At 40.8% G+C, this 11,581-nt stretch overlaps 1 protein-coding gene across 1 annotated transcript; it reads right to left on the reverse strand.

Annotated features, from left to right (window-relative positions):
* Positions 1 to 284: 284 nt before the first annotated feature.
* LOC126390870 (B-cell receptor CD22-like) lies at positions 285 to 10,445 on the reverse strand. Its single transcript, XM_050045360.1, has 9 exons — positions 10,287 to 10,445; positions 9,790 to 9,866; positions 6,999 to 7,262; positions 6,461 to 6,778; positions 1,706 to 1,963; positions 1,208 to 1,468; positions 1,003 to 1,087; positions 829 to 886; positions 285 to 584 (listed from the first exon to the last, which is right to left on the reverse strand). The coding sequence occupies exons 1-9, from the start codon at positions 10,295 to 10,297 to the stop codon at positions 522 to 524; spliced, it is 1,395 nt and encodes a 464-aa protein (XP_049901317.1). The 5' UTR covers positions 10,298 to 10,445; the 3' UTR covers positions 285 to 521.
* Between the last annotated feature and the right edge of the window lie 1,136 nt (positions 10,446 to 11,581).

The following is an 11,581-nucleotide window of genomic DNA, read 5'->3' on the forward strand; positions in this document are numbered from 1 at the left end:
GTTCACTTTTACACTGTGATCTGTAGCCTATAGTTCGGCTTTAGCTTCTAACTATCTTTGTCTTTTTAACCTGTTGTTGCTGCTGAGTCAGTTTGACATCCTGGATATATCCTTCAAACACAGACTGTAGACCCCTCTGTCTGCTTCTCTCTGGAATCACTCTTTCATTTCTCCAAAACTATGATAATATTTCTTCAGGGAGTGCAGTTAGTGACAGTGTGGGCTCCATGCTTACTCTGACAGCTTGTCGGACCATCACAAAGGGGCGGGGTTACCTTGTAACATTGTCTTTAATTACTTGTTTTTATTTTTACTTTTATTTTTTTTCTATTTTTAACGTTCCTTATTATCTGCACTCATTTCTGTCTTTATGCTGCTGCAGGACCTGAGTTTCCCCTCTGGAGCTCAATAAGTACGTATCTCATGTCATCATCTGCTACTGAAACCTGAAAACTCATCAATGGAGATTAATTAGAGTTCTTCTTTTGAGGCCCTGCAGCAGCATCAAACCTGGCTGACCTTCACACCAGTTCTTCCTCCTCCTTTGTGTCTTCTGTCTCTGCTGCAGACTTGATTCGGACCAACTGATGGGCACGACAAGATGTGAGATGTCAAAGGCATCATTAATGGAAATTGGAAGGAATTTGGGCATTTGCAGCAAATGTGGTTGGAAAATGTGTGAAGGTAAATACACATCGGTGGTTTCTATAAAGGATGATGTTACTCATTCAGTCATGTGTAAAATTTTCTTGATGATCTCATAAACAAACCGAAATCGAACCCTTTGGTAGAGTAGGTTCTGTCACTGTGGCCAAATCTCTCGCTCACCTCTGGAGTCTCTTTGGGTTCATTCAGCTCAGTGGTGGAGCTCAGAGTTTTCTTCTTCCTGAATTGAATCCAACAGCAAATACATGAATAAATAAAGTTTATTTTGAACTTCAAAAACATGAAAGTCAATATTGAGAGTAAGAGATCAATGATGATTATTTCTCAGAATTTCACCTGATCCACAGACAAAAAAGAAGCAGTAGAATCAACATGACAACCAGAGTTAAACTGATGATCGTTATGATCATTGTTGATTTATCTAGAAACAGAGACAGACAGTCATGAGATATACAGTGCTGCACCTCACTAGAAGGGTTTGATTCATGAATTAGATACTGTCTGTTAACCAGCCAATAATTAGTGTCATGGACAAACTAACCTGCCACAACAGTCAGCTGTGAGGTGGAGTTATGACGTCCTCTTGTGTTCTGGGCTTCACAGTAATAATTCCCACTGTGTTCAGCTGTGAAGTTAGAGATGGTGAAGATCTGTCCTGATGCTTTTGGTGAGTCTTCATCCTCCTTGTACCAGGTATAGTTAGCTGCTGGGTTAGCATCACTGCTACAGGTCAGAGTCACTGAACTGCCCTCCACTATCTCAGCAGAGGGACTCACTGACACAGAGGGAAGCTTTGGAGCATCTGGAGGAGATTTAGACAGACCTGTGTCATTTAGGCTTGAGCAGTATCGTGGTGTTACAGTATATCAGGGTATATAGAAATCCCAAATGTAGGACTGTCAGTGCTATCAAAAATACAGTTGTTCCTCTTTCTTTCATCTCATACAGAGATGCTGTATTAAGGTGATGTATTAATAATCAGGTGAATCAGGTGATATTGATAGTGCACAGCATGCGTGATTTGCCTATTTGTACTTACACTGAACATCTACTGATAGAGATGACCTGTTCTGTCCGTACTGATTCTTAGACATGCAGTAGTAGATTCCTCTGTCCTCAGAGCTGATGGACTTGAAATAGTAATTTCCCTCTAGTCCCTGAAATATTGTGTGGTCCTTCTTGTACCAGGTATAGTTAGCTGCTGGGTTAGCATCACTGCTACAGGTCAGATTCACTGAACTGCCCTCCACTATCTCAGCAGAGGGACTCACTGACACAGAGGGAAGCTTTGGAGCATCTGGAGGAGAAATGAGAGACAACTTAAAAATCTTTTTTTCCCCCAGAAATAGACGGCCATGAGCCTGAAAGAGCAACACAATTATTTTTGTATTACTTATGTTATCAACCTACTTTAGAACCAGGCTACTTTAACCACTAGCAGACATGCACATCAATCTTAGTCACACATTGTGTCATGAACTGGCTCAGTGTTAAGACAAACAGGGGAGACCACACAAGTTATTCTGGTTAAAGTACATTTATTTAACCAATTTTAAGCACTACTAAAAAATAAGGTGAAAATTGTAAATCAGTATTATCAGTGATGTAGGGAGTGCTTGGGTGGAATGAATGTGTGGTGTAGGTGAGTGTGAGGGAAAGCAAATCAAACTGACGTGACATAACAACCCAAAACCCCTCTCAGCCAGGAGCAAAGAGAGACTGGAACTGATACATCCAGCCCTCTATATAGACCCAGTGGCTTAATGAGCAAAACTGGATTCAGGTGTGGCTCATCCACCAGCCACACCTCTGCACGCTGGCCCGCCTCCTGCAGGGGAGTAGAAAATAGGACACCACACGAACAACCACCAAAGAGGGACTCAAACTCTTCTCATATTGTGTACAAAACATTATTTCTCCAGCCTGTGAAGCAAAGTGCAGCTGGAACTTCAAGTTTTGACAAGTGTATTGCAATTTTTGCGGCTTTGAGGCGCTGCATGTAATTAATGTGTGGTTGTCACAGCATGGGTGACATTAAAGGAAATGGCCACATTAGAATGAAAATACACACAGTACTTACTAACTTCATGCTGACAAGAAGTCCAGTGTAGTTTTTAATCCACAAAACTCGTTTGGGGTATCGGAGGATAACAGCTAGCTGGATTTTTCCATACACTTGACGTGCATGGAACCCACATTTTGAAAATGTAATAAAACTCTGCTAATGCATTTCAAAAACATCAGAACGGCTCGTCCATCGTAATCCAAGTGCCCTGAAGCCGCGGCATGCAAAATTGACTTTACTCCACTTTTAGTTGTCTCGTGAGTTGCCATATAAACACGCAAGACTCGAGAACGTTCAGAGACATTCTTGTTCTCGAGTCTTGCAAGTTGCCATATAAACACAGCAGGCCTGCGGGGCAGGCTAACTGACCACGGTGAGAAATGATGTTATAAAAGTGCAGTAAAGTCAATTTTGCATGCTGCGGCTTCAGGGCACTTGGATTACGACGGACGAGCCGTTCTGACGTTTTTGAAATGCATTAGCAGAGTTTTATTACATTTTCAAAACGTGGGTTCCATGCACTTTCCTTTAAATCCAACAGCAGTGTCAAACTTGGCCAGTGAGGTGATTGACCTGTGGTTTTCTACACAAATATTTTAAGCTTTACAGAAGAGTAGCTGATGTATATTTACATCAACTAATGGGGATCCTAATCAATACAAATATAAATATTGCAACAATGCTGGGGTCAAGCCAGTAAAAGTTGAATGCTGAGAAGGATTCAGAGTGTTGACTGAAAAGGAGTAAATGTGGTGGCTGGATAAATCAAATCGCTGTGGCGAGTCTGGTCAGAACTCAGTGTTTGCCTTTACAGATAGTCGTCCAATAATCAGGCCTTATTCCAGTTAAGAGTTTCTTTATTCACTGTAACGATGGTGATGGAACTTGTGGTTTCTGAAAACCATAAACAGGATGTACAAAAATAATAAGAATACATTCACCGAAATACACAATGCACTTGTAACTCTTCTTGCATTATCAAATACCTATTATCCATCTATACATTTTGAACGTATGTACTGCATACCTTTAACATCAGTATTATATGGAAAATGCACTCTATAAAAGCAAATAGCCTCCTTACACTTAACAGAAATGCACAACTTAAACTTTGAAGGCCCAGGCTAATTACATTTTAATATATGTGGGAACAGACTACTTAGGAGTTTGATGGACGCACAAGTTACCCTTGCCTTAATCCTAGACTATAAACACTGGCAGCACACTATTAACTTTTCTTCTCTTTGAACACAGCGCTCTCCATACTGCAAGCCGTCTCCTACGGAATTGCGAGATAGAATCCGGAGGCGCACCCTTAGCTAGCCACGGATTGGCTACTCAGTCCCCACAGTCTTAGTTAAAGCCACAGGCAGTCTTTTCAACAGTTTCCAACACCTGTATTAAAAATAACTAACAAGTTTCATGATGATCAGAGACTCATACATTTCCGACCAATTCTGTGTCAGGCCACGCCCTTCTGCAGAAACGCAACACTGTCACCCCGTATTGGTCAGTTTCTAAAAACCTTTGGGAATATGACTCAACAGATTTATTAAAAATATCCACTACATCTGGTGATGTTTGGACATACTGTCATGGATTTATGGCCAAACCTTTGCCAGGCCAGTGCACTTATTGGGAACTGGTGGCCCTTTAGGCTTGAGCCCCTAAATACAGTGCATTCCGACTGTATAGTGGCCACCGTCAGGATGAATCCCAAATTAAAGTTGTCTGGGAATTTCAAATTTAAGCAACTGTCCAAATTTATTACAGGGACATTTTTTAATTACAATATGTATGCTGTGTATTGTTTTCATGTGTATATTCTTTGGAGGAGAGCCTTATTCACTTCATTTAATGAACATTCATGTTGGGAGCTAGCTGTATCTCCATTTTGCCACAAGGGGGCAGCGCCTCCCCAGTGAGACAGGCTTGGTAGAGCTTTTTTTAAGGAAGACGAGAACGGCCATGTATTTTTTTTTTTTTTTGTGCACCGTTATCTCGTGATAACGACTTTTTGTTTCGTTATCTCGATATAACAAAGATTGTTTTCCCGTGATAATTGTCAAGTCTGATGATTGCGCACTGGTTATTGTGATCAGATGTTGCGCTAGACTTTTTTGTCGCTGGTCATTTTGACTGACAGGGTCATAAAAATCCGGTCATAATCTATTTTACCGGTCATTTTAATTTTCATTTTTAAATGATAATAAAGATATTCAGTTTTCACACATTTCATCAGACATTTAGTTTTCATTTGTTCGTTTTTAATAAATCCAACAAGCAAGTTATAAAGTGTGCATTAATAAGGACATGAACGAAAAGATGAACAGACATCCACACACCGTGCCATCAGGCTTCGCTCTGGACACACCGGACGGCACTAACGTGTCACTAACGCGTCTGGTGTGTCCAGGGCGTTAAGTAGTTATGCCTGTAGGCTCGGTGACACAAAATTAAAATTGTAATGAAGTGATTATGGTATTGAAAAATGTGTTCGGTTATGCACTGTTGTGTTATTTTAAATCATAAACACAGTATTTTCTCCCCACGTTCCTCAGTGCGTGCCGTTATTATTTTATTTTGAAACAAATAATTATAATAATAATAATAATAATGATAATAATAATAATAATAAGCTACTGTGGACCTATATGCCATGCCTTTTAATAAAATTACCAGAGGAGTTCGCTGAAAAGCAGGTCCACAGTGGCTCATTATTATTATTACTGTTATTATTATTATTATTATTATTGGGCTACAATGAGTACCGGCCCATCAAATCACAGCAACCGCGGTGAGAGGACACGGAATTGTGTGCGCTTTTATGCACGCAGGTGTAGGTGATCACAGATATTTGATGTGGGAAAGATGTAGCCAGATGTATTTCCTGTTTTAGATACGTGGCTGTCTGTCCGTCCGTCCGTCCGTCCGTCCGTAGCACGAGTCATGTGCGCCACTTCACCACCGACCCGTGCGTAAAAGCGCAAACAGTCCCTTAAGGAGGGACAGCCCTGCAGGCAGGGAGAGAGCAACCCTCGCGAGCTTCTCTCTCCCTGAATGAGGAAATAATCGCCCTGGCATTTAATACGCAAAATGGGGTCAAACCCTCGGCGGCTATTAGGTGCCTGGCGGCTATTTGCCACTGGGCGACTATTTGGAAATATACGGTATGTGACAAAAATCATATGTGTATAATAACAGTCGGAGGAATCTAGCAGGACCACGGCAGCTCTTGTAGGCTGAAATCAAGACGATCACATTAACCAGTGCGCAATCATCAGACTTGACAATTATCACGGGTAAACAATCTTTGTTATATCAAGGTAATGAGATGATTAATTCGTAGATCGGTATGTCGAGATAACGAAATAATTTATTCGTTATCACGAGATAACAGTGCACAAAAAAAAAAGAAATACCTGGCCGTTCTCGTCTTCCGTACTTTTTAGATTTTTTTGTTTGTATTTTTTGAGCATGTTGAATTGACAGAAAGTATTGCCTGAAGCTGTTGTTAAAAGCAATAAACCATGGTTTTCTACACATGAATTTACATTTATATTAATAAAATTAATCATTGGTATGTTGTGTGAGGCTTTTTTTTTAATGTATGCTACTTGCCTGGAGACCAAACAACACATTCCTCTGAAGCAAAGACATTTTATAAATCCACGGTCTGCCTCATAGTAAAAATAATAAGTCATAAGTATTAATATTTTCTGTACTTACACTGGACATCTATAAATCGACGTTGAGACTTCATCTCTCCATATTGATTCTCAGACTTGCAGTAGTAGAACCCGCTGTCCTCAGAGCGGATGGAGGTGAAATGATAAATGCCGTCTTGACCACGATGCAGTATTTGGTCCTCCTTGTGCCAGGAGATGAAATGATAAATGCCCTCTTCACCATGATGCAGTGTTTGGTTCTCCTTGTACCAGGTGAGAGTAGGTGGTGGGTCACCATCACTGCTACAGGTCAGAGTCACTGATCTGCCCTCCACTATCTCACCAGAGGGACCCGACACAGAGATTTGCCATGGAGCATCTGGAGGAGAAAATATGAAAAGAAATCAAGTTTAATAAGAAAATGAAGTATCACTGTGTGTGTGTGTGTGTGTGTGTGTGTGTGTGTGTGTGTGTGTGTGTGTGTGTGTGTAACAAGCAATGTACTACTACTTGTGTGTGAAAGGCAGACAGACACTTTCAAATCTTACCCATGTTGGCTTCAATTAGTTTGCTACTATTAAATGAGCCGTTTCACTCACGTTTCACATTGATAGAGATGGATTCAGATGTAGATGTCCCCAGCTCATTTTGAGCTGTGCAGTAATATCGTCCAGAGTTATAGGACTGGATGGAGCTGAAGACGAGCTGTGGTTCTTCACTGAGAGGTCTGAGGTTTCCATCCTCCTTGTACCAGGTATATTTAGCTGCTGGGTTAGCATCACTGCTACAGGTCAGATTCACTGAACTGCCCTGCACTATCTCACCAGAGGGACTCACTGACACAGAGGGAGGGTTTAGAGCATCTGGAGGAGAAAGGAGAGACAACTTAAAAATCTTTTTTTTTCCAGGCTGCCATGAGCCCAGAAGAGCAACACAATTATTTTTGTACTTATTTTATCAACCGACTTTAGAACCCCTGATTTGTGAGCCAAGCCATTGTCACCCCTACAAAGCTAGCCAGCAGGCTACATTAACCACTAACAGACATGTACATTAATCTTCGTCACACACTGCCTCAGTGAATACACTTCCCTCTGACATGCATCACAAAAACTTTAAGTGACTCAAACTCTTCTCATATTGTGTACGAAACATTATTTCTCCAGCCTGTGAAGCAAAGTGCAGCTGGGACCTCAAACTGCCGATATTTTCGTGCATCCCTACTCTTGGCTGTATCTTGTTATGCTCCCTGTACACATAGAAAGCTGTTTCATTAAGAATATGTTTTTAAAGGACCATCTCGTGTTTCTCTAATGTTTTTTGTAAGTCTGGTAAATTGATAAAACCTCTTGCTAACTGTAATCTCATTATGGAATTTCCCATTATATTCTGTTAGCATTATGCTAAGCATGAAGTAGGACTCTACCAGCCAGTCCAGCTGGAAACACCTTTGCATTTGTAAGTGCAGTAATTAAAGCTAAAAGCTGCAGACCAAAGATATTTGGAGATACTGCATTTACATTCATGTGTATGTGAACAATAACAGAAACATGGACTTTGTATTCAAATAAACAGAAGAAGTTTGTGCTCTAGAAAAGGATCAGCGCTCAGTGAATAACCGCCTAAGCCCTATGATAAGCTATTATGGCAAGGCTTAACTATACACACCAGTGAGCAGTGATAACTAACATGTCTTTGGGGTCATCAGGTGGGAACCTCCTTTCACCAGTGTTTCATCTAGTTGGTCCCACGACACCTCCAGGAGGCTACACAGTGATCTCTGGTGTCCCAGAGACACTCCCCTAATGTCAGGTCTCACTGCTCCCCGCACCAACCCAATAACCTGCCTTACCTCACTTACACATGGCTTTCTCAGCCCAAACAGCACTGCCACCTTCAACAAACCTAGGCTCCGTTCATGCGAGCTCCAGGTAGTGACCGTGCCGATACAACCTGTCCTAGCACATTCACCATACTCTATTTCACACGCTACATAGCATAGCTCCAATATATGCTAAAGTTAAAGGAGATAGATAAACTCACAGGATCAGCAAACACACTCACCTTGCAGCACGGTCTCAAACAAAAGGGATTCAAATAGGCCAATAGGCCAAATAGGATTTTTCCACCTGATATATACCTGATGTATACTGAATACATTCTAAGGAGTAGTGTGTAGGATTTAGGGGAATATATTGACAGAAATGAAATATGTTTTCTTTAGTGTATGATTACCTAAACTATAAACTGTTGAACCTAACTGTACGTTCACACCCGAAGCTTCCAAAGAGGAAAAGTCTGTCATGGATGCCCCAGAAGCACGACTGTCAAAAATATCTGTGGCAGCTTTGGTCGCTCTAGTCGCTCATCATGTGAATCATTGAACGTTTGATCGTGCTTGTCAATTTAAAGGAGCCGCAAAGCGGACTACTGGCTTGAAAGCAGCGTAGTTGCTGCTTGCTGTCATCCAGTCAAAAAGCTCATAGTTGGCCAACAGAAAGTTGTTTGGTCAATGAAAACAGAAAACGTATGTCATCCCATAATAACCTTCTCGATATCCATTGTTGGAACAAGTGTGCTGTAGGAACCAAAGTTACATGGCTTGTTCTCTGGGACCCGCTTCATCCAAGCACGTCAGCATTCCGATTGGTTGCCGCCGAACTGCGTCAAGCTCAGTGCCATAAAGTTAAATGAGTTTTATCTCCCCTCCGGACCGCTCCGGTCACTTTGGTCGCCCAAGACACGCGGCTGATGACCAGGTCGCCAAAGTTGCCCAAGTCGCCAGGCTCTCATTGATGAATGACTTCGGCCATTTTGGAAGCTCTGGTCACTTCCGGTGTAAACGTACAGTTAGATTGAGCTGTTTAAATCTACGTAGGGAGCGGGTCCTCATCTACCGAGTCCACCATGTTGCACTGCCATGTTCCTATAGTAGCCCAGAACTGACAAACCAAACACTGACTCTAGATAGGGCCACTCATGTTTTCACATCAGCCACCATAGTTAGCACCCTCTCTATGACGAGCAACATCAGTAAAACAGATGTTTAACATGTAATCACTTTATTCATTTTTGTTGCCAGTTTAAATCACCTGCACCATCTGTGTTAGAGAGGAAGAGACCTCTGTGGATAATTCTGCTAACTGTAAAAACAATGAACACTTAAGGAATTCTAACCAGGAGACATTTCAGCTGCTTCCAATTTGCAATCCTCACTGCCAGATGCCACTAATTCCTACAAATCCTACACACTGCTCCTTCGAAACAGAAATACATTTTTTTTCAATCTTTAAACTGCACTCATGTTAAATTTTCTAAGATGTTGCAGCTGGTAACTATAATAACACACAAAAGCATAACTGAACTATATTCAGTGTAAATATACAGTACCTGACACAGAGAGAAGGAAGACAACAAGTCCTGCTGCTTTAAAACTCACAGCTGGTCCTCTCCTCTGTCTGCTGTGACTTCAGAAACAGTGAAACACATCAGAAGTTTCGGATTGGAATTTGTGTCAGTCTGTGCTGCTTGAGACACTGTAACGCTCTGAAATCCATAGAGAAACAATCCATACACCTCCAAGAGAGGATACTGGTGTGTTAGTTATTCATTTGTAGATTACAGACTTGTAAGAGGCGAGGGAGAGTCGGTGACCGAAATTAATGCTGAAGTACGGCCTTTGTGCAAAAGCTGCTACGTCACTTCCAACAATAAGCTGTTACGTCACTTTACACATTAGTTAACATGTTTTGGGAAGGTGGCATGTTAACATGATGCACGTCAGTTGGTCAGCACGTTATATAACACAGAGACACCCCCAGCATGCAAACGTTAACACGCTACCAAGAAAAGGTCCACTGGCAGGCCATGCATAAATAAATACCCACCCCAGATCCATGCCGACGTCACTCTCAGTGGCTTTTGGGAACTCTTAAACTGTGTGTAGAAAAGTGCTAAAATGCTGAATCTAAAAACACGAATTTTAGCCTAAACAGTAACACAGAAATACGCAGGAGAGAAACCTGAAATCGAAGACTTAGTTTCACTTTCACTGTTGAAGTCCTCCTCCTCCTCCTCTTCTTCCTCCTCCTCCTCCTCCTCCTCCTCCTCCTCCTGCAGGGCTGGGCTGCAGCTGGAGTCTGCAACAACATCTGAGGGGTATTCCAGGTAGGAGGTTCAACAAACTCTGAGTCTAACCCTGAACTCTGAGTTGATTTACCCTGAGACGGGAAACTCTGAGTTAGCGGTTCCAGAACAGCTGATTTGAGTTAGTTCAGTCAACTCTGAGTATGTTCACTCTGAGTTAAGCTGACAATAAAAAGGCATCATCAATGGAGCTCCGACTCCACGATTCACCATGGCAACAGGTAAATAAAAACAGCGCCTCCATTTTATTCCAGTGGATGTAGAGATATTAATGCATGTGTAGAAAAGTGTCAATAAGTTAACCATAAAGTTAATAAAAAAGTTTCTCCATCATTTATCAGACTTACATTTCCCTAATGAAGATAAAGTGGTGGAATCTGACTGTGTATCAGGCTGTAGATACATTCCATTATATTAATAATATATCATAATATATTTGTTGAGATTTAATCTGATGGGGAAAAACACAGGAGGCAGAAGATTTAAAACATATAGGCTAGGCTATAGATCAAAGACATAAAGACATGACTGTAAACTCACAGTCTGACCCAGTAATAATATGTTTGGTGATTTGCACTTGAAAAGACGTTGAGGTTAAAATACAGTAGATTTTAAAATATTGCACATCTTGACTCAACAGCATTCAGTGACTTTATTTCAGATACAAATGTAGTAAATTTAAAGACACTGAAATGCTGCACCATTATGGGGTGCCGTTTGTAAAGTGGCTCATGCTGAAAATAACATCAACATGTTGCCACATTTAGCTTCAAACAATCTTTAAAAAAGTATTGTGAATTTTTTAACGTCACCTTTTACCACATTTACAGCAATATTTGTTAACTTAGAAATATATTAAATAGTTAAATCTAAATATTAAATGTGGCACCTAAATGTTAAATGTTAAATCAAAATATTAAATCTAAATCTAAATGTTAAATCTAAATGCTAAATATAAATATAAATATAAATGTTAAATCTAAATGCTAAATATAAATCTAAATCTAAATGTTAAATCTAAATGCTAAATATAAAT

Source organism: Epinephelus moara, chromosome 5 (assembly GCF_006386435.1).
Source record: "Epinephelus moara isolate mb chromosome 5, YSFRI_EMoa_1.0, whole genome shotgun sequence".
Taxonomy (NCBI): Eukaryota; Metazoa; Chordata; class Actinopteri; order Perciformes; family Serranidae; genus Epinephelus; species Epinephelus moara.

What these genes read in the sequence shown, in the direction of transcription:
- LOC126390870 (XM_050045360.1), bottom strand. An exon ending in TCTATCAGTAGATGTTCAGT is followed by an intron (nt 1,469 to 1,705) that starts GTAAGTACAAAT and finishes AATCTCCTCCAG; the next exon opens with ATGCTCCAAAGCTTCCCTCT. An exon ending in CTTTTTTGTCTGTGGATCAG is followed by an intron (nt 887 to 1,002) that starts GTGAAATTCTGA and finishes GATTCAATTCAG; the next exon opens with GAAGAAGAAAACTCTGAGCT.